Raw genomic sequence first — 24,234 nt, forward strand, 5'->3', positions numbered from 1 at the left:
GCATTGTTTGTATGTGTGTTTGTTTGTTTTAAAACATAAAAAACCTTTTTATTAAAAAAAAGGTTGTGTTTTACCTCATGGGGGGGGGGCTGGGAGGGTGTGGCCAGATTGTACATGCCAGCTTGACATCACTCATGTTGGGGGTCGCCTATGGGGGCCCAAGCATTCTGCCAGTGAAAATAGACTCCAGAGCTCCATTTTCAGCCACAAAAGCCTCCTACAACCTTTTGCCAGCAAAAATGGAGCTGGGGGGGGGGCGCACATGCCCCCCTCCAACTTCATTTTCACTGGCAGAGACACCGCAGACCAGTCCTTCACTGTTTCCAGGGCAGCCCTACAGGCCAGATCTAAGCACCCCGTGGGCCTTGAGTTTGACATGCCTCCTCTAAATGAAGGTTAAAATGAAAGCCGTAAAATCCTAACAATGTCATCATCATTTGCATGGAATGCTTTCCCACAGATTAACGTTAGATATGAATGAAGGCAAATATACATGTCCGAGGATAATGTTGTAGGATCCAGTCTGGTCTCTCACATTCTGGTGAGAGAAAAGGTCCCTGAAGATGGGTCCTAGCATAAGTCCGAAAGCTCTGGATTCAATGACAGACCCAGCTTGGATTCTAAATTTAGATAGACTTATTCGTGGCGTGTAGGTGGCATGCTTGTTGGTGCAGGTAGGATTTATGGTCCAAAGCATCTGGGGAACACTAGATACCTTATCCTAGTAACTGGGATGAAATCCAGCAGGTTCTGACAGGTTCTGAACAACCTGTAGTGGAAATTTTGAATATTTGTTTGTTTGTTTGTTTGTCTGTTTGTTTGTTAGTTCGTTAGTTAGTTAGTTAGTTAGTTAGTTAGTTAGTTAGTTAGTTAGTTAGTTAGTTTGTTCGTTTAGTTAGTTAGTTAGTTAGTTAGTTAGTTAGTCCAATACACAATGAGGGTTTTAGTGGGTATATATCTATATACACATAGTAAAATACATGATGAAGGTTATAGAGGAGATACTCATAGTAAAATATATCTATGAAAGAATAGAAAAGAAGATATAGTAATAGAACATGTCAATGAAAGAATAGAAGAAGAGATATAGGAATAGAAGAAAGGTATAGGAGATATAGGAGAGCAATAGGACAGGGGACCGAAGGCACTCTAGTGCACTTGTACTCGCCCCTTACTGACCTCTTAGGAATCTGGATAGGTCAACCGTAGATAATCTAAGGGTAAAGTGTTGGGGGTTTGGGGATGACACTATGGAGTCCGGTAATGAGTTCCACGCTTCGACAACTCGGTTACTGAAGTCATATTTTTTACAGTCAAGTTTGGAGCGGTTAATATTAAGTTTAAATCTGTTGTGTGCTCTTGTGTTGTTGTGGTTGAAGCTGAAGTAGTCGCCGACAGGCAAATACCATCTCTGACTGGCCCCAGAGTTTGGTTGGTTGGTTGGTTGGTTGGTTGGTTGGTTGGTTGGTTGGTTGGTTGGTTGGTTGGTTGGTTAGTTGGATTTCTATGTCACCCTTCTCATCAGACTGAGTGGTGTGGGAATGGAGATTTTGTAATATCCTTCCCCTGGAGTGGGAAGGGAATGGGGATTCTGCCATGCCCACCAAGCCACACCACACCCATAGAACCGGTAGTAAAAAAAAATGTGATTTCTCCCCTGCGTGGTAAGCTATAGAAATTAGGACAAATCTGTCCTTCTTTTGTTTCCTAGTCTTGCCCTGCCTCTTATCTCAGCATTGGGTTGCATACGTATATATGCTTTTATATGCTTTGATTCCAAACTTGAAAAGTCTTGTTAGACAAGTCATTCTTACAGTGTGTCCAACAAACCTGGAAATCAGGGAATTATCAGGGAAATTGCCGGTTTGGGAAATATCAGGGAATTATCAGGGAATTTGTGGAAAAAATGGAAAAAATCAGGGGGAAAAAGCAAACTGTATTAAAATGTTTAAAAGTCAGGGGGAAGTCATGTAAAAAACCCCCAAAGGATCGCGCTGCCTGGCAGAGTCAAGCAAAAAAGAGCATAACTGTGGCAACAAGCTGCTTCCTCAACTACCGTTATTTCTCCATGGCTTAGCCGTTTGGTATGACGTCATCTACAACCGCGCCTTAACTAGATCGCAGGTTACAGGGAAATATCAAGGAATTTCAAAATGCTTTCCCCCTGGACACTCTGTTCTTAATTTTTGAAGGAAAAAATATTTTTTCCTTCTAAAGGAAATAGAAATCCAATTAATAAATAAATAATAAATACATTTCAATATTCTCTTTTTTTCCCCTTGCAGGTGAATCTCTCTCCGTCATTAAACATACTGATCCAGTCCCAGACCCAAGGGCTGTTAACCAAGATAAAAAGAACATGCTTTTTTCTGTAAGTGTCCTCAGCTCACCTTATAAGCCTGGTTTGCTTCTGGCATGAAGCTTCTCTTGTCCAGGTGTCTCTGGGGAATCACCATATATGATTGACAAATGGTAGAAACCTAAGTAGATTATATTATGCTAGGCTATAAATAGGTGAATGGGATTCACTGTTTCTTTGAATAAAAAAGCAGCACAGCCAAAAATAATTTATATCTGATGTTGTACATACTGTTGTTGAATGTTTGTTTTTGGAGAAATAATACCTCCCTTCCTTCCTCTTCCCTGCCATTGCCTTCTAGTAGTAGCAAATGTAACAAATTCTTTGGATTGTGCCTTCTCGTTCAGGTAGTTCTCAACTTACTTGAAGTTACACTGGACCAGTTCCAAATTTCCAACTTCCTCCCCCCCACCCCCATGCTTGCATTTCTTTCACTGGTAACTGTCTACATTTATGACTGTTTGCAGCATCCTGTGGTCACGTGACTGCAATTTATAACACTTTTGTTGAAAACCTGAAGGCCGCAATGGGTTTGGTTCATGACTGCAGCATTTGCTTAATGATCATGGATTAATTTAGCAGTCATATTGATTGGCTTAACAAGTGTCATCAATAAGGTCAAAAAATCAGTTTGGTCATTTGGATAACCCACGTTATGATAGTCCACCACTTACTTACTTACTTTCTTACTTAATTATTTATTTATTTATTAGATTTTTGTGCACATGTGTGGGGGAAGCATAGATGTGTGTCCATGCACCGGGGGGGGAGGGAAGGGGTGTGGGCATGTGCACACATACTAGCACACCCACATACATCCTTTTGGCATGTGACGGTGAACCTTTTTTTCCTCGAGTGCGAAAGAGCATGCATGAGTGCCCACATCCATAATTAATGCCTGAGGAGGGCTAAAACAGCTTCCCCCACCCCATGGAGGCCCTTTGGGGGCCGGAAATGGCCTATTTCCCATCTTCTGGTGGGCCCAAGTAAGCTCGTGTTTTGCCCTCCCCAGGCTTCAAAAACTTTCCTGGAGCCGGGCAGGGTAAAAATGCCCTTCCCCATACCTCAGAGGCTCTCTGGAAGCCAAAAATGCCCTTCCAAAGCCTCTGTGCGAGCCAAAAACCAGCTGGCTGGCACACACATGCACGTTGGAGCTGAGCTCATGTGCCAGCAGATATGGCTCCAAGTGCCACCTGTGATACCTGTGCTATAGGTTCGCCATCACTGCCCTAGGGAGATACACCTGGTAGGACCCAGAAAAAGGGTCTTCTCTGTGGTGGCTTCCTCTCTCTGGAACATTATTCCCCTAGAGATTAGAATGACCCCCATTTTAACACTCTCCCGGAAGGTGCTGAAAACCTGGTTTTATTTTATAAAGTCGCCACGTCTGAATAAGCGGCAATATAAATTTTCTAATAATAATTGAATAATTTAAAAAAATATATACCTTTTATCTTAAGGGAACCAACATCGCTGCAGGCAAAGCTGTTGGCGTTGTCATCGCCACGGGAGTGTACACAGAGATTGGGAAAATCAGGAATCAGATGGCGGCCACGGAGCCCGAGAGGACCCCTCTGCAGCAGAAGCTGGACGAGTTCAGCCAGCAGCTCTCCAAGGTCATCTCCCTTGTCTGCATTGCAGTCTGGGTCATCAACATCAGCCACTTCAGTGACCCCGTGCATGGCGGCTCCTGGTTCCGCGGTGCCATTTACTATTTCAAGATCGCCGTGGCTTTGGCCGTGGCTGCCATCCCTGAAGGGCTTCCTGCAGTGATCACCACTTGCCTGGCTTTGGGCACCCGCCGGATGGCCAAAAAGAACGCCATTGTCAGGAGCCTCCCTTCTGTGGAAACCCTGGGGTGCACGTCAGTCATTTGCTCTGACAAGACAGGCACCTTGACGACCAACCAGATGTCCGTCTGCAGGGTGAGTCCTGAGCATTGAGTTGTGTGGGGTAGTAAACATGAGTGCCAAATTAATTTCTGCATTCTCAGTTTGCTCCTAGTTTAGAAACGTAAGAGACAGAGAAGATTGATGGCAGAAAAAGACCTCGTGGTCCATCTAGTCTGCCCTTATACTATTTCCTGTATTTTATCTTAGGATGGATATATGTTTATCCCAGGCATGTTTAAATTCAGTTACTGTAGATTTACCAACCACGTCTGCTGGAAGTTTGTTCCAAGGATCTACTACTCTTTCAGTAAAATATTATTTTCTCACGTTGCTTTTGATCTTTCCCCCAACTAACTTCAGATTGTGTCCCCTTGTTCTTGTGTACACTTTCCTATTAAAAACACTTCCCTCCTGAACCTTATTTAACCCTTTAACATATTTAAATGTTTCGATCATGTTCCCCCTTTTCCTTCTGTCCTCCAGACTATACAGATTGAGTTCATTAAGTCTTTCCTGATACGTTTTATGCTTAAGACCTTCCACCATTTTTGTAGCCCGTCTTTGCACCCGTTCAATTTTGTCAATATCTTTTTGTAGGTGAGGTCTCCAGAACTGAACACAGTATTCCAAATGTGCTCTCACCAGCGCTCTATATAGCGGGATCACAATCTCCCTCTTCCTGCTTGTTATACCTCTTGCCATGCAGCCAAGCATCCTACTTGCTTTTCCTACCGCCCGACCACACTGCTCACCCATTTTGAAACTGTCAGAAATCACTACCCCTAAACCCTTCCCTTCTGAAGTATTTGCTAACACAGAACTGCCAATACAATACTCAGATTGAGGATTTCTTTTCCCCAAGTGCATTATTTTACATTTGGAAACATTAAACTGCAGTTTCCATTGCTTTGACCACTTATCTAGTAAAGCTAAATCATTTGCCATATTACAGACACAAATGATTTAGTTTGGTTAAGGGGCTTGATTATTCGAAGGGGTTGCTTTTACTTGCTCTGTATTTCTTGGTGTGCTTTGCCAGCAAAACCAAGGAGTTAGAGTAGCCAGCTAGGTTTTCTACAGCAACATTTCTCAACATCCACATTTCTAAAACAGATGTAAAAAAAAGGAGGTAGCAAAGTCCAATGGAAAAGCTGTACCCCCCCCATGACTATTTATTTATTTTATTTTATTTATTTGTCAATAAAGTAAAGGATAATAGTTTATATAAACATAACATAGAAAGTAATGATAATAGAAGACAAAAATACAGTAGGACAGGGACGGTAGGCACAATGGTGCGCTTATGCACGCCCCTTATTGGGGTAGAGTAGAGGTCTTCAAAGTTGGCAACTTTAAGACTTGTGGATTTCAACTTCCAGCTGGAGAATTCTGGGAGTTGAAGTCCACAAGTCTTAAAGTTGTTAAGTTTGGCGACCCCTGGGGTAGAGGAAGACAAGCCCTATGTCCATAGCATTTATTTATTTGATATTTTATTCCAACCTTATATCTCAAGGTGGTGAACGTACAATACTCCTTTTCCCCCTGTTTTCCTCCTGGGCTGAAGAGGGAGTGACTGGCCAAAGTCACTCAGCTGGTTTTTCATGCCTAAAGCAGGACTAAAACTTACAATCTCCCAATTTCTTTAACCATTGCACAAAACTATCTCTCAGGTATCACAACAGTATTACAGAATTGGAAAGGGGCACTTGAGCCTTGGGTCCAAACTACCACTGAGGGCAGGAATTTAAATCTTTTCTATTTAAATAATTTAAATAAAGACTTTAAATTTAAAGAATTTAAACTCTTGTTCCACCATTGATCCCAAATACTCCAGGAACAGCTTATATTTCAGTATGAAACAATATCGTCCTTGTTCTTGGCCTTGTACACACAAGGAAAAAGAATGGGAAGGAAAAAAAATATAAGGTTTCTCAGCCACCACATTTTAAAACTTCAGAATTCTTATAAGAACCAACTAAAATGAAAAGAGGAAGAAAAGTCAAAAAGAGCTTTAAGACTTGGGAGATACTTTTGGATCCATAAGTCGAGTCTGGAAGCAGCTTTTTGCCGATTAAAATTATCATTTTTGCCATGTAATGGATAATCTACTTGGATTCATTAAACATATGTGTTAATGAACATTAACATACTTAGTAGTTAATGGACATTAACATAACTTAGTAGTAATTAAACATACTTTTCGCTCTTTCCTTCCAAGCTAGCCAGGAATTTCAAATTGAAAGGCTGAATTTATATTTTAAGCCTAAAAGGATTTAATGTTGCGTCTTGAACTGTGATCAAGTGCATTGTTTTTAATAGAGTGTAAAGGAGAACAAGTTAATTGGGGGCTTGCTGTTAAGTTCCACATTCCCCATCTTAAAAGTTTCTAGTCTGAGTGCACATAGTGTAATTCTGAATTCTAGCCAACCAAGAAAGAACCTTGACATGTGTTTAGCAAGAGGAGAATAAAAGTGCAGATTTTAGAGCTGTTTACATCACTTGTGCGTCCCTGGTAGCTAATGTGTAAAAGGAAATGTTTATGTATTGCAACTAAAAAAGATATTGAGACTCTAGAAAAAGTGCAGAGAAGAGCAACCAAGATGATGAGGCAACTGGACACTAAAACATATGAAGAATGGTTTCGGGAACTGGGGATGTCCAGTCCAGTGAAACCTAGAAACATAGAAGACTGACGGCAGAAAAAGACCTCATCATACATCTAGTTTGCCCTTATACTATTTCCTGTATTTTATCTTAGGATGGATATATGTTTATCCCATGTTTAGATTCAGTTACTGTAGATTTACCAACCACATCTGCTGGAAGTTTGTTCCAGGGATCTACTACTCTTTCAGTAAAATAATATTTTCTCATGTTGCTTCTGATCTTTCCCCCAACTAACTTCAGATTGTGTCCCCTTGTTCTTGTGTTCACTTTCCTATTAAAAACACTTCCCTCCTGAACCTTATTTAACCCTTTGACTTATTTAAATGTTTTGATCATGTCCCCCCTTTTCCTTCTGTCCTGCAGACTATACAGATTGAGTTCATTAAGTCTTTCCTGATACGTTTTATGCTTGAGACCTTCCACCATTCTTGTAGACCGTCTTTGGACCCGTTCAAGGGAAGGAAGAGAAGGACCAGGGGAGACATGATAGCAGTGTTCCAATTTCTGCCACAGAAGGGAACAGGTCAAGCTATTCTCCAAAGCACATGAAAACCAGACAAGGAATAATGGATAGAAACAGAACAGGGAGAGATTCAACCTAGAAATAGGGAGAAATTTTCTGATAGAATGATCAACGAGTGGACTAGCTTGCCTTCAAAAGTTGTGGAAGCTTCATCAATGGAGGCTTTCAAAGAGAGAGTGGACTGCCATTTTGTCGGGGATGGTGTAGGTCAGTGATGGCGAACCTATGGCATGGGTGCCACAGGTGTCTTCGGAGAGGGGCGGCATACAAATCTAATAAAACTTAAACTTAACACAGAGTCATATCTGCTGGCACACGAGCCGTTGACCTAGCTCAGCTCCAACATGCATGTGTGTGCCGGATTTTCAGCTTGCACGGAGGCTCTGGGAGGGCGTTTTTGGCTTCCAAAGAGCCTCCAAGGAGATGAAGGAGGACGTTTTTACCCTCCCCCAGCTCCAGGGAAGCCTTTGGAGCCTGGGGAGGGCAAAACACAAGCTTATTTGGAAAGTTGGGCAACAAGCCATTTCCAGCCTCCAAAGGGTCTTCGAGGGATGGGGGAAGCTGTTTCCACCCTCCCCAGACATTGAATTATGGGTGTGTGCACTGATAGTGCACGCACACACTCTTTTGGCACCCAAGGAAAAAAAGGTTCGCCATCACTGGTGTAGGTTCTCCTGCTAGCACAGGGGATTGGATTTGATCAGTGTTTCCCAACCTTGGCCACTTGAAAATATCTGGACTTCAACTCCCAGAATTCCCCAGCCAGCATTCGCTGGCTGGGGAATTCTGGGAGTTGAAGTCCAAATATCTTCAAGTGGCCAAGGTTGGGAAACACTGGATTAGATGACCTACAAGGCCCCTTCCAACTCTGTTAATCGATGTCACATATTCTGACAAACAGCCCTCAAAATTGTTCTTACGTAAAGGGCTCAGGATCCAGCTAGCTTCAATGAAAGGCAAATTATATACCCAGTCACCATAGTTCCCTCTAAGCTGAGCAGTGAGCAATGGCTCACTTAAAAATCATCATCAACTCAGAGTTTTTCAAACCTGCCCAGAAGCCGAGAGGGAAAGATTGAGAGGGAAAGAGTGCCGCCCAGTCCCGAAGGGACTGCCGCTCAGACACTATACTTTTCCGCCCACCCCCCAAAAAAATTAGAGGGAACACTGCGCAGTCACAGACACTCTTGATATGTACTTGTTATCCATCCATTATCATAGAAAACTACCTCACATATTACCGGATACTAAATGTATATATTTTTGCACTGCTTTCCAAATTAAGGTTTGTGTAACCATAGTTTTATGAATCATGGATTCCTCATCTGGTTCACAAATCTCTAAATAACCAAACAGAACAAAATATGATATGGTTTAGGACCGTGATGGAGCCGTATCTGAGGGCACGCAAGGCAATGCCCTGTGTCAGCTCTAATGTGCCTGTGTGTGCTGGCCAGCTGATTTTTGGCCTTCCAGAGCAGGAGGGAGGCTGTTTTTGCCCTCCCAAGCTTGAGGATGGCGAAAAATGGCCCAATGGGCCTACCGGACTTCAATGGGGTCTGTGCACATTTATTTTATTTTATATTATTTTATGTTATGTTATTTTTTTATTTTTTATATTGGATTGGATACTGTAGCCTAGAGGTTAATTCTTACAAGGCAAAGGTTGCAAGTTCAAGTCCCAGTGAGGGTATGGCTAGCTGAGACCCATAATTCAATGCCTGGCAAAAACAGCTTTCCCCCACCCCCCTGGAGGCCCTCTGGAGGTCAGAAACGGCCTGTTTCCCAACTTCTGGTGGGCCCAGTAGGCTCATGTTTCGCCTTCCCCAGGCTCCAAAGGATTTAGGTACCATAGGTTCACCATCACTGTTATAGAGGATATACTCGTAGTAAAATATATCAAAGAAAGAAGAGAAGATATAGGAATGGAAGAAAAGATATAGGAGAGACAATAGGACACGGGATGGGAGGCACTCTGGTGCACTTATGCATGCCCCTTACTGACCTCTTAGGAACCTGGAGAGGTCAATCGTGGATAGTCTAAGGGGAAAATGTTGGGGGTTAGGGGATCACACTACGGAGTCCGGTAATGAGTTCCACGCTTCGACAATTCGGTTACTAAAGTTGTATTTTTTACAGTCAAGTTTGGAGCGGTTAATATTAAGTTTGAATCTGTTGCGTGCTCTTGTGTTGTTGTGGTTGAAGCTGAAGTAGTCGTTGACAGGCAGAACGTTGCAGCATATGATCTTGTGGACAATACTTAGATCATGTTTAAGGCGGCGTAGTTCTAAGCTTTCTAGGCCCAAGATTGTTAATCTATTTTCCTAGGATATTCTGTTTCGAGTGGAGGAGTGAAGGGCTCTTCTGGTGAAGTATCTTTGGACATTTTTGAGGGTGATAATGTCTGAGACGCGGTATGGGTTCCAAACAGATGAGCTGTATTCTAGAATGGGTCTGGCACAGGAGGGGAGTGCAGGGGGTTTGCATTATGGGTGTGGGCACAGGCTTTTGGCATCCGAGCAAAAAAAGGTTCTCCATCACTGGTTTAGAACAATGTACAGCCCGCCCCACTTATCCATCGCTGCTCACTTTAACCAGCGACATTTCTCAAGAATGAATGGTGAAGCCATCAGAGGCTCCTGCTTTTGTGAATCCAGGAGGAAAAGTGAACCAGCCAGCCACATAATAGCTGTGCATGTTCTGAAGAGGCTAGCGTCCGTTTTGCCCTAATCCTCCAGAAAGTTGTAAGCTGGCCCGACATGGTTGCAAAACGTTTGCCCACAAACAAAACAGTAGGTCGGAGAGTTCCTGTTTCAAAGCACACCTTGGTTATCATCCTTTCCAGTTTTGTTTTTGTTCCAGCTGGCAAATGCAGTATTTGCATAATGCTTCTTTTCTCTGGGATCAGGAGGCAAATTGATTCTTGGATTTGGGGGAAGGGGAGTGAGGGCTCTTCACTGTTTCCTTAGCAATGCAACCTCGCGAATGGTCTGCAGCAATTTTGTGCATCCAATGTGGGGGAGGCAGCAAGCTGTTGGATGATAAGTGGATGGGGGTCATACCCAGCATGCAAGCATCACTTACTAATGAGGTGGTGGGAGGAACAGCTCATCTCTCGAGGAACCTGTTTTTAGCCCTTGCGTGCCGGGGGTGGCATTTTCCTAGGTCTAGTATGACTGGCGAGTGGCAAATCATCGCCTTGTCTCCCCAAAAATCATAGGGATGAGTGTTGGAGGCTGCGTGTAGGAAAGAACCAACATCAAACACATTTACGACCTATTTATTACCTTGTTTTTTATTTACTACATTTATAGGATGCAACCCGTTTGTTCATGCCTGTCAGTTGTCGGGCGAGCCAGTCGCGAAGGGAGCATGAGGTTCCGCACACCTGCTCAAACACCGCCATTTGGGTTTATTTACCCTCTGTGCATGCACAAAGCGTTCTGTTCATGCACAGAGAGTAAAAGAACCCAAATGGCGGGGTCCGGATGGGTGGGCGGAGTCTCGTGCTCCCTTCGCGACCGATGACTGACAAGCACAAATGAAACGGGAGCATTTCAGCCCTGGGATAATAATAATAATAATAATAAAACAATAACCTTAACAATAACACAACGACGACAACAGAGTTGGATGGGACGTTGGAGGCCTTCTAGTCCAACGCCCAACTACCCTACACTACTTCAGACAAATGGTTATCCAACATCTTAAAAACTTCTAGGGTTGGAGTATTCACAACTTCCGGAGGCAAGCTGTTCCACTGATTGTTCTAACTGTCAGGAAATTCCTCCATAGTTCTAAGTTGCTTTTCTCCTTATTTAGTTTCCACCTATTGCTTCTTGTTCTACCCTCAGGTGCTTTGGAGAATAGCTTCACTCCCACTTCTTTGTGACAACCCCTGAGATATTTATTTATTTATTTATTTTATTTATTAGATTTGTATGCCGCCCCTCTCCGAAGACTCGGGGCGGCTAACAACAACAAAGTAAACAATGTAACAAATCTAATATTAAAAAATAATCTAAAAAATCCCCAATTTAAAAGACCAATCATACAAACAAGCATACCATGTATAAATTCTATAAGCCATGGGGGAAGGGAAAAAATTTCAATTCCCCCGTGCCTGACGACAGAGGTGGGTTTTAAGGAGCTTGCGAAAGGCAAGGAGGGTGGGGGCAACTCTGATATCTGGGGGGAGCTGGTTCCAGAGGGTCGGGGCCGCCACAGAGAAGGCTCTTCTCCTGGGTCCCGCCAAATGACATTGTTTAGTCGACAGGACCCAGAGAAAGCCAACTCTGTGGGACCTAACCGGTCGCTGAGATTCGTGCGGCAGAAGGCAGTCACGGAGATATTGGAACCTTGTTGTCATGTCTCCCCTGGTCCTTCTTTTCATTAATATTATCTGTGTTTCCAGCTTGTTGACTCAATCCTCGGTCCTTATGGTTGAATTGCTGGTGAACTTCAGTTCATGTTGCTGTTGATATACATCAGAGCCATTTTGATTCATGACTTGATTGTCGATGAATGGTGAATATTCCTGATAATTCCTGGAGGTAAAGGCAGGATCTTGGGTATCTGGCCTTCAAATCCTGAGTAACCATGAGCTTGAAGCAATAGGGTGGTATTGCTCTTATGGGGTCACTTAGGAGTTCTGCTCTTCATTTGGCAGGATAGCAGTAGCAATAGAACATAGACTTATATACTGCTTTACATCCCTCTCTAAGTGGTTTACAGAGTCAGCATATTGCCCCCAACAATCTGAGTCCTCATTTTACCCACCTCGGAAAGATGGAAGGCTGAGTCAACCTGGTGCGATTTGAACTGCCAAATTCGAGGTAGCCGGCACTCAGCAGAGGTAGCCTGCAGTACTGCACTCTAACCACTGCGCCACCATTGCTCAGGATGTTAAGTGCATGCACACTAGGTTGGACAGTAGAGGTAAAGACAAATTGGGTAATCTTCCAATGTACTGACTGACCTATTGTCCATCTGGACCCTTCACTGGATCCCTTGATCTAGTTTCTGGGCTGGTTTGAAATTGTCATCCCAATCTTCTTAGCCTCAGTTGAACTTCTGTGGGCTCAACATGAGGCTGCCTTTGACGATCGTCCCGAAATTGCAACTAATTCAGAAGGCTGGATATTTCTGCCGCCCGTGTCTTATTAATCTACTTTGTGTGCCCCGCATAAACCACAAGGCAAATTGCATTAGCAACCTATTTTTCCTAGTTTTGATTACAAAGTCCTTATATTGCTAGGCATCTGGGTACTTGCCAGCGAGCCTGCTCCACCCTGAGTCACCCTGAGTTGATCCTTCTGAAGACGTTGTGAATAATGGCTCAATTTTGGAAAATTATGGAGCGTTGAGGCCAGAAAGCCCTGCCTTTCTATCATGGAAAAGCCTCTTCCTAGAAATAATACTGATTTCAGCAGGAATATGAGATTCTACATACAGTCATCTTCACCAAAGCTATGTGATAACTTATGCCAAGGCCCCGAGGCAGGGGTGGGCTACTAGCCGGAATGCTAAATTGCGCTCGCTGCTACGGCTTGTAAGTGCTTGCGGGGCCAGGGCGATTTTGCTTCTGCACCTGTGGAGGCAGCAAAATCGCGCATGGAGCTGCAGATGCACCCATGTTTCGGCATGCACGGAAGCAAAAAAACCCTCGTCAAAATACGGGTGTGTACCTGTGTCTCCGTGCAAGATTTTCTATCTCCACAGGTACAGAAGCAAAATCACGCTGGCCCCGTGAGCACTTACTAGCCGCCGTGGCGAGTGCAATTAATGTTCCAGCTAGCAGCCCACCGCTGCCCCCAGAGTTCCGTGGACCACAGGTTGAGAACCACTGATCTAACTCATTTTCTTGGCTACAGTCTAAAAGCAATTTGCCATGATGTTCTTCTCCCAACATTGTAGCTTGCAAAGCTGATATTCTCTGAAGCCTACCTGGACCTACAAGCTTAGCTTGCCTTCTCAAACAAGATGTGTCAGGTGTCGCCACTCACTGAGTGTCTTGGAAGACAGAGTGTGTCTCCAACTATACCATCCAAAGGTCATAAACTACTAATTTCACATTCTTTGACATTCTAAACTATTGATCGTTAAAACACGATATTCCAGTTCCTTATTGTAAGTTATCTGCAAATTGACCGTATCTTTTAAAATACTATATTTTCATGGTAAATAAAAGTTCCTAGGTTTAGGATCTTCATAAAAAGCTAATGCATGAGACCTACAATATTTCAGTTAAAAGTTTTTTTTTCCACCATAGATATAATCAGGGATTGGATTTAACCAGCAATATGTTTTTGATACTGCGTAAATTATTTTATTTTTATTTTATTTATTTGTTTTGTCCAATACATAATACACATTGAAGAGAAAGATATGTAGTAATATAAGTAAAGAAAAGAATAGAAGAAAAGGTGAACATATTTGAAAAGAAGAAAAGATAAATGAGATAAGGAGAGACAATTGGACATATACTAGGAAACATTCTAAATACCATTGATCTGAACAGCCAGTCAGCTTATTTAATAAGGGTTGAATTAGCTGGGAATATACAATAATTCCTTATATAATCTATACACCAGGAAGACATATTTTATGGTTTCATTTCAACAAAGGCAGGGAGGTATTTGCATTTTCTATCTATGGTTGCAAAAGGAAGAGCACTGAAGCATCTTTGGAGAAAACCTGGCCATATTTGGGTCATAGTAATTTGTGTAAGTATTGTGTGGGTTGTAGTTTCCTTCTGTCATTATAAAGTCAGCAAAGCCTAGGGGCGGCTACACGTTTATTTTGAAGCTTCCTATCTTCCAGGTTTTGCTTGGTAGCCAATTTATCCAATCATACAAAATTTATTATTATTATTATTATTATTATTATTATTATTATTATTATTATTAGTAGTAGTAGTAGTAGTAGTAGTAGTAGTATTTATTGGATTTGTATGCCGCCCCTCTCCGCAGACTTGGGGCGGCTAACAACAATGATAAGAAACAACATGTAACAATCCAATTTAATAAAACAATTAAAAACCCTTATTATAAAAACCAAACATACACACAAACATACCATACATAACTTGTAATGGCCTAGGGGAAGGAATATCCTAACTCCCCCATGCCTGGTGACAAAGGTGGGTCTTGAGTAATTTGCGAAAGACAAGGAGGGTGGGGGTCGTTCTAATCTCTGGGGGGAGTTAATTCCAGAGGGCCGCCACAGAGAAGGCTCTTCCCCTGGGACCCGCCAAACGACATTGTTTGGTCGACGGGACCCGGAGAAGGCCAACTCTGTGGGACTTTATCGGCCGCTGGGATTCGTGCGGTAGAAGGCGGTTCCGGATGTATTCTGGTCCAATTCCCAGTTGGAAAAATTTGCTGGCTACAGTTCTGGACCATTTGGACTGCAAGATATTTTGCAGTAAAAAGAACAGTAGCTCTTCTAGAAAAGATTGATTTTGAGCCAGTAAGATGTTATTGCCAATTTCAGTGCTCAGTAGTCCATCCTCCAGTCTAAGTAAAGCATTAAGGAGATAACATAGAAAACATGACTATCAAAAATGTGGCTGAATTATTTCATATAAACGAAAGTTTATACAGTACAAGGCTGCAGTTCCTACATTCTTCAGTTTTCCACTGTATCTTTGGAAAATATACCATTTTATTAGATTGTATTAATAAAATGTGACTTCTTTACTTAGAGCAAATGTTGTAGAGTCTGTTAATTAATCACGTGCATTTTGATTAATAGACAAACTAGTACTTCTTTAATTGGATGCTAATGAGCTGAAGAACCTGACACTTTGGAAAAGAACCAGTACAGTATTCAGAATCTAGGCCAAAGCTAAGAATAACTGACTTGCTAAAATAAAAAAAATAGTTGATGGTTGGATTTTAGTGAATCAAATAATGGTTCGGTTAGCTAAATATTTATTACTCCAGGCACTAAACAATCCTAGGATGACGGGGGGGAAATGTTTAACCTTCAGGAGTTCCCTTATTAAACAGAGGCAAATATTTAATGGGAAGGAATATAGCTGTTGCTGATAATTTTGCAAACATAAGAAGGTTAAATATTTGCTTGGGTGCCATGGAACAGTCCCTTCTCCATGTTTAATTATATTTATATAATAAATATCTTAGCTTCTGCCCTACCCTCAGCAGTGAGACAATTTGAAAAAAATGTTTAGTCTTGTTCTGGGCAAGGTAAGGCAGGGATAGATTAGATTAGATTTTTTGGATTTATATGCCGCCCCTCTCCGCAGACTCGGGGCGGCTCACAACAATAGCAAAAACAGTACATAGTGACAAATCCAATGCCCACCAATCCAATTACAATTTTAAGTTAAGAAATTCATAAAACAATCCCAATACTGTATATATAAAAAACAAGCACACAAATCAATCAAACAACAAAACAACATGGGCAAGGAGGAGATGTTTTAGTTCCCCCATGCCTGACGGCAGAGGTGGGTTTTAAGGAGTTTACGAAAGGCAAGGAGGGTGGGGGCAATCCTAATCTCAGGGGGGGCTGGTTCCAGAGGGTCGGAACCACCACAGAGAAGGCTCTTCCCCTGGGTCCCGCCAGACGACATTGTTTAGTTGACGGGACCCAAAGAAGGCCGACTCTGTGGGACCTAACCGGTTGCTGGGATTTGTGCGGCAGAAGGCGGTCCCGAAGATATTCTGGTCCGTTGCCATGAAGGGCTTTATAGGTGATAAACAACACTTTGAATTGTGACCGGAAACTGATCGGCAACCAATGCAGACTGCGGAGTGTTGGAGTGATATGGGCATACTTAGAGAAGCCCATAACTGCTCTCGCAGCTGCATTCTACACGATCTGAAGTTTCCGAACACTTTTCAAAGGTAGCCCCATGTAGAGAGCGTTACAGTAGTCGAGCCTCAAGGTGATGAGGGCATGAGTGACTGTGAGCAATGACTCCCGGTCCAAATGGGGCCGCAACTGGCGCACCAGGCGAACCTGGGCAAACACCCCCCTTGCCACAGCTGAAAGGTGTTTCTCTAATGTGAGCTGTGGATCGAGGAGGACGCCCAAGTTGCGGACCCTCTCTGAGGGGGGTCAATAATCCCCCCCCAGGGTAATGGACGGACAGATAGAATTGTACTTGGGAGGCAAAACCCACAGCCACTCCGTCTTGTCTGGGTTGAGTTTGAGTTTGTTGACACCCATCCAGGCCCCAACAGCCTCCAGGCACCGGCACATCACTTCCACTGCTTCGTTGACTGGACATGGGGTGGAGATGTACAACTGGGTATCATCGGTGTATTGATGATACCTCACCCCATGCCCTTGGATGATCTCACCCAGCAGTTTCATGTAGATATTAAATAGCAGGGGGGAGAGGACCGACCCCTGAGGCACCCCACAAAGGAGAGACCTCGAGGTCGACCTCTGACCCCCCACTAACACCGACTGCGACCAAATGTCCCCATTTCTGCGGAGAGGGGCGGCATACAAATCTAATAAATAAGCCCAATCGGCAATAAGGCCAACCGCTTATTTCAGGGTTCAAAAGAATATAAGAGAGGGTCTTATTTTCAGGCAAACACGGTAGTTAAATTTGTATGCTGCCTGACTCTGAGCAACTCAAAAATACTGTAGATACAACATGTAAGCAGCCTATGCTGCAAAAATTAACACGCCAGCCAGTCTTCCTGTGGGGAAGCATTTTATGTGGATGCCAGAAATCAATCTGTCACTAAAACAAGGCATGTAAAACTAGAATGTATTCATTTATCTTGACATTCACTCTATTGTTTTGAAACTATATACTTAAAGCAGTGTTTCCCAACCTTGGCAACTTGAAGATATTTGGACTTCAACTCCCAGAATTCCCCAGTCAGTGAATGCTGGCTGGGGAATTCTGGGAGTTGAAGTCCAGATATCTTCAAGTTGCCAAGGTTGGGAAACACTGACTTAAAGGACGGTATGTATTTTATCAGAAGCAAGTCCCATGAGTTCAGTAACTCGTCTAGCACGGAAGGACGGCATCCTGATACAGCTTCAGTTCTGTATCTGCAACTCACCCTCTTTTCTAACCGAAACCCAGAAGCAAAATAAAAATCAGAATATTAGCGTGTTGCTCTTGTGGTTTGTGACTTTGATGATTTTAAAGTTTAAATTACCGTATACAATGTTCAATAATTATTGTATGTGACTGGATGATGATGAGGAGGAGGATTATTTTGGTCAGGTGGTGAAACTTATACAGTGTTGTGGTTCAGCCTGAGGCTGCTCAGGGACCGGCTGTGTCTCTGCTGGCTCCATGCCCGGAGGAGGATGACAGCGAAGAGGAGGGGGCTGAACAGTCGGACGGGGGAGAGGAAAGTCAGGAATGGGATGAAGGAGAACAGCATGAGAGCCCCGGGGGGGGGGGGGCTCTCCCCAGCCAGTAGCTTGGAGTCATTAGGTGATGAAGCACAAGCCGTCATTGACATGCGACAGACGTTCAGATCAAAGAAAGGAGCAATTAAAGAAGTATTATCAGCACTGAATTAGGAACAGCTGGGCTTGGGTGTGGTCCTCCTTAGCAGGGTTTAAAAGGCAGGCAAGCCCTTGAAGCCATGTGGAGTGTTATCAGTTGGAGTTACGGTGTCCTGCTTTGTTCTCGACGTCTCTGTTCCTGGCTTGTGGCCCAGCAGTTTGGAAGACCCATGGGAGGTGTAGGTCTGCTATCTACAGTCTCGTCTTGGCAGCAAGAATCCTGTATTGCTGCATGGACTTTTGCCTTCATGGATACATTTGAAGATACAGCGTTTTCCTGTTTGTAAGGACATTTTCTGTTACCTGTGTTTTTCTTGAATTTTATAAACTGCCTTTGCCTTTTACCGGTGTGTCTGGCTTCTCTTTTTGGGTTGGTATTGGCTTCCAGAGTGACCCAGACAGAACATACAGTATTGAATAATTCCATTTAAATGAAATCACTGAGTAAAGGCAAAGACTTACTGAGAACATTTTAGCAAAGCTCCATTTTATTTGTGGGCTTCTTGAAGTTTGACTTTAAATATATTGTTTCTGATTTATCAAGCTGAACTTTGCAATCTTTATATTGTCTCAAGTCATTAATAGTATTGCGGTCGATCAATAGGTTGATCGATTTGATCTGAATTTGTCCCTGTATTTATGAATTCTTTTTGTCAGAAATATTGACTCAAAGGGGCAGGGAATTATTACCAAGAAAATAAAATATAAATTCATCTCCTTTATAGTTTAAATATGGCTGCTCCAGCAATTTCAAATTACAGCTTCTACCATTGAAGTCCAAAACATTGGGAAAGCTACAAGTAGCATAATCCAAAAAGGGCGACTTGTTAATGCATTCATTAAGAGAGGACCAAAGTACAGTGGTACCTCTACTTAAGAACTTAATTCGTTCCGTGACCAGGTTCTTAAGTGGAAAAGTTTGTAAGTAGAAGCAATTTTTCCCATAGGAATCAATATAAAAGCAAATAATGCGTGCAAACCCATTAGGAAAGAAATAAAAGCTTGGAATTTGGGTGGGAGGAGGAGGAGGAAGAAGAGGAGGAGGACAGTCACTGCCGAAGGAAGAAGGTGAGGTGAGGGGAATAAAAAAAAAATCCAAAACTTTAAGGCTCAAAAAAAAAAGGAGGGACTCTGAGGCGGTGAGGAGGAGCATGCGCCTCCCATACACCCGGCGTGAGGCTGCCTCCCGTACACTGCACCAGAGAGAGAAGCCCAGGGAGAATGTCAGGAAACTGTCCGGGCCTTCATGCTGCTCTGAAATTTCCTGGCAAATTTTTCCAGGCTCGGGTTCTTAAGTAGAAAATGGTTCTAAAGAAGAGGCAAAAAAATCTTGAACACCCAGTTCTTATCTAGAAAAGTTCTTAAGTAGAGGCGTTCTTAGGTAGAGGTACCACTATAATGTGTTTTGTATTGGCGTGATGGCTCCATTATTCAAGCAAGTCATTCTTTTTCTGTTTCCCCCTTAATTTTGGGTGTAATTGTTGAAAACTGATGGCATAGTTTCCCAAATATTAATGGTGGGTCTGTGGATCCGATTTTTTTTTTAAAAAAAACCTTGCACTATAGGCTGCCCATCTCTGTATAAAAATGTATTTATTTATTTATTGGACTTTTATGCCACTCCTCTCCGAGGACTGGGGGCAGCTTACAACATATAAAAGAACAATATATAACGTCCTAAATCCAATTAATTTTAATTAATAATCTAAAACAGTGTTTCCCAAACTTGGCAACTTGAAGCTATTTGGACTTCAATTCCCAGAATTCCCCAGCCAGCGAATGCTGGCTGGGGAATTCTGGGAGTTGAAGTCCAGATAGCTTCAAGTTGCCAAGGTTGGGAAACCCTGATCTAAAAAACCCAAAGTCCATAAAAGACACTCATTCCCATTCAATCGACTTACAACACATTCGTTGGCCAGGGGGCTAGAGTCAAGTGGCCCCAAGCCACTTTAGACTTATACTGTATACCACTTCACAGTGCTTTACAGCCCTCTCTAAGCGGTTTACAGAGAATAAGCATATTGCCCCCAACAATCTGGGTCCTCATTTTACCAACCTTAGAAGGATGGAAGGCTGAGCCAACCTTGAGCCTGATGAGATTTGATCTGCCAAACTGCTGACAGCTGGTGATCAGCAGAACTAGCTTGCTGTACTCCACTCTAACCACTGCACCATCGAGGAATGTGTCCTTATTGATCCTGGACATTAGACAGCAAGAGTAATGCTTGATTTAGACAGAGTTATGCATAGTGTTTTTCTTTACATCTGCCCAAGGCAAAAGGTTATAATCTTAAATGAATATTGAAGAGTTGGGAGGATGTGGGCTTGTCCACGGGGTATGATCAGAAATGTCAAAAGGTGCACATGAAAACATGTGCAGCTTCGTCTCCAAAATTTTATTATTTTATTTATTTTATTTATTTATTTTATTTATTTATTTTGTCCAATACACAATGAGGGTTTTAGTGGGTATATATCTATATACACATAGTAAAATACATGATGAAGGTTATAGAGGAGATACTCATAGTAAAATATATCTAAGAAAGAATAGAAAAGAAGGTATAGTAATAGAACATATCAATGAAAGAATAGAAGAAGAGATATAGGAATAGAAGAAAGGTATAGGAGATATAGGAGAGCAATAGGACAGGGGACGGAAGGCACTCTAGTGCACTTGTACTCGCCCCTTACTGACCTCTTAGGAATCTGGATAGGTCAACCGTAGATAATCTAAGGGTAAAGTGTTGGGGGTTTGGGGATGACACTATGGAGTCCGGTAATGAGTTCCACACTTCTCCATTTTTCTTTTTAACCAGGCACTCCAGACATCCATGGGGTGGATGTCTTCAAGGTTTTTGGCTGCAAAGTCCTGGGTGTCCTATATAGGTTGACCTTAGAGGTTTTTCCTTCATGGGAAACTACGCCTTACGTTTTAATATCAGAATCTACGCCCTTGGATGTAAATAATTAAAAGACTATTTAATGGCCAAACCTATTGGTCACCTTCCAGGGTGTGCTCTGCCTTTTATCTCGGTTTGATCAATCAGTTTAATTCTTCTTCTTCCCAGCTTAGTTGCTGCAGCAATGCGTAGGTTGTGGTCAGCAACGTGAATCATCCTCCCCCTCCTGTTTCTTCTCTGGATTTATAGGCAGGACTATTTTTATGTAGCATTGTTTTGTCAAGGAGACAATTTAAAGCAGGTCTCTCCGACCTTGGCCACGTTATGACTTGTGAACTTCAACTCCCAGAATTCCTCTGCCAGGCATGCTTGGAATGTGGTATGTCTAGGATTGTGGTACCATGTGTACCACATTCCTAGACATGCCCATTTTAAGAGCCAAGGGTTGAACTTCATTTGTTTCAGTTTCTACCTATTGGAAACTCCTTGTCTCCAGTCTCTGGCAAATGCAAAATGCTTTGTTTACATTCTGTCTGTGCAAGACGTTGGAGATAGTCATCTATCAATCTTCTGCTCTGTCTTCCAAGTCTCTCAAACAGGGATGAGTATCCTGAGCCCCGAAGTTAAAATCCCTTTGGTGCCCCACTTGGTTGAGAATACCAGCTCATCTGCTGTGTTGCGCTGCCCTTCCCTGTCAGCCTGATTCCTTGACCCATCTGCCATTTTATATACTGCTCAAAAAAATAAAGGGGACACTTAAACAACACAATATAATTCCAAGTAAATCAAACTTCTGTGAAATGAAACTGTCCACTTAGGAAGGAAGACTGATTGACAACCAATTTCACATTTATTTATTTATTTATTTATTTATTTATTTATTTATTTATTTATTTATTTATTTATTTATTTATTTATTATTTAGATTTGTATGCCGCCCCTCTCCGAAGACTCGGGGCGGCTCACAACAAGATAGAACAAATCATAAATAATCCAAATAACTTTAAAATATTTAAAGATTTAAAAGAACCCCATATACTAACAGACACACACACAAGCATACCATGTATAAATTGAACATGCCCAGGGGAGGTGTTTCAATTCCCCCATGCCTGATGGCAAAGGTGGGTTTTAAGGAGTTTACGGAAGGCAGGAAGAGTAGGGGCAGTTCTAATCTCTGGGGGGAGTTGGTTCCAGAGAGCCGGTGCCGCCACAGAGAAGGCTCTTCCCCTGGGGCCCGCCAACCGACATTGTTTAGTTGACGGGACCCGGAGAAGGCCCACTCTGTGGGACCTAATCGGTCGCTGGGATTCGTGCGGCAGGAGGCGGTCTCGGAGATATTCTGGTCCAGTGCCATGAAGGGCTTTAAAGGTCATAACCAACACTTTGAATTGTGACATGCTGTTGTGCACATTCAACTTTGTACAGAACAAAGTATTCAATGAGAATATGTATGTATGTATGTATGTATGTATGTATGTATGTATGTATGTATGTATATAGATATATCCTAGTCTCCCTTAATTTTCAAATTCAGAAAAAAAAACACGTGACATATATATATGTATGTATGTATCATGTGTTTTTGCTGAATTTTTAAAATTAAGGGAGACTAGGATAGCACTATTTTGGCCTTGTTCTGGCCTCATCAGCTAGCCATACCCTTACTGGGATTTGATCTGGCAGCTTCTGCCTTGTAAGGCAGAGAATTAACCTCTAGGCCACCAGATCTGATCCCTTCAGCTTACATATATTTACTTATTTATTTATTTTCTTACTTACTTACATGCTTACTTGCTTACTTGCTTACTCAGCGCGGCTCACCGCATATACAGAAAAACAAGAATAATAGTAATCCAATTAATGCATTAAAAACAATTTTTAAAATTCTAATTAAAAAGAAAAAAAAGCATTAATATCATTCATTCATTCAACAATCAAACGAAAGCATCTAAGATCTAAGGAACCTCAGGCCTGGCGGCAAAGATGAGTTTTTAAACTCTTCCGGAAGGCGAGGAGGGTGGGGGCAGTGCGAATCTCCGGGGGGAGCTGATTCCAGAGGGCCGGGCCCCCCACAGAGAAAGCTCTTTCTGAATGAGAATATCTCATTCATTCAGATCTAGGTTGTGTTCGTTGAGTGTTCCCTTAATTTTTTTGAGCAGTGTATTTTAGAGAGAGCAGTAAATACAAACACACACACACACCAATAGGTTCTAAAACCCGTTGCTACCGGTTTGCGCACATGCTCCTGCGCATGCACAAAAGCGTCCCAGGCGGGTGGGTGGAGCCTCCAGCCACCGTCTCTAACAATTCACAGAACCGGGCCGAACCGGGAGCAACCCACCGCTAATGCAAACACACATACATACCAAGTAACCTGTCAGCGATTCTGAGTCCACCCACTGACAAAATATACATTTTATTTATTTAGTTAGTTAGTTAGTCTGCGGAGAGAGGCGGCATACAAATCCAATAAATTATTATTATTATTATTATTATTATTATTATTATTATTATTATTATTATTCATTTATTTATTTATTTATTTATTTATTAGATTTGTATGCCGCCCCATTACTACCCCGGAGCGGCTCACAACAGCAAAACTGTACAAATCCAATAATTAAAACAATTTAAAACCCTTAATATAAAAAGCAATCATACATCTCATATAAACCATACATAAAGCAGAAACTGTCCGTGGGAATCAATTTCCCCATGCCTGACGACAGAGGTGGGTTTTAAAGAGTTTGCGAAAGGCAAGGAGGGTGGGGGCAATCCTAATCTCCGGGGGGAGTTGGTTCCAGAGGGTCGGGGCCGCCACAGGGAAGGCTCTTCCCCTGGGTCCCGTCAGACGACATTGTTTCGTCGACGGGACCCAGAGAAGGCCAACTCTGTGGGACCTAACCAGTCGCTTGGATTCGTGCGGCAGAAGGCGGTCTTAAAGGAATGTGAGCGAAAACAACAGCAGGAAAGGTCTTCACCCCTGTTCTATTATAGCATACTTCGTTCCTTTCCCTTGAAAAAAAAAAATCAAACCCGCTTTTCACAGCACAGCCCTCCTTAGGAATTTCACAGAGATTGCCTGTAAAAGTCAGATGAATAATTTACCAACAGCGCTTCCTAATTAATGAGCAGAAATAAAAACTTTTAAAAAAAAACCTTCAAGGAAATCTGTATCAACCAATGGGAGCCAGACATATTTAAGAAGTCGTCCACATCCTTTTGAAATCAGTGGACATGTCCTTGTTGAAGGACACCCCCCACCTGTTTCACTGAATATTACAGTACATACTAAATGGTGAGCCTCTAAAATTGCTTTTAAAATTAGACCAAAGTTATAGTTAGAATTTATGATAATTTAAGCCACTTTCCCTA

General features: G+C 42.5%; 1 protein-coding gene across 1 annotated transcript in view; it reads left to right on the forward strand.

Moving 5' to 3' along the window:
* ATP2A3 (ATPase sarcoplasmic/endoplasmic reticulum Ca2+ transporting 3) overlaps positions 1 to 24,234 on the forward strand; it is a 215,013-nt gene that overhangs the window by 127,870 nt on the left and 62,909 nt on the right. The window contains exons 7-8 of the mRNA XM_070735166.1: positions 2,286 to 2,371; positions 3,820 to 4,284. Coding sequence (XP_070591267.1) covers positions 2,286 to 2,371; positions 3,820 to 4,284 — 551 coding nt within the window. The remainder of the gene's footprint in view (positions 1 to 2,285; positions 2,372 to 3,819; positions 4,285 to 24,234) is intronic.

Source organism: Erythrolamprus reginae, chromosome 1 (assembly GCF_031021105.1).
Source record: "Erythrolamprus reginae isolate rEryReg1 chromosome 1, rEryReg1.hap1, whole genome shotgun sequence".
NCBI classification, from domain to species: domain Eukaryota; kingdom Metazoa; phylum Chordata; class Lepidosauria; order Squamata; family Dipsadidae; genus Erythrolamprus; species Erythrolamprus reginae.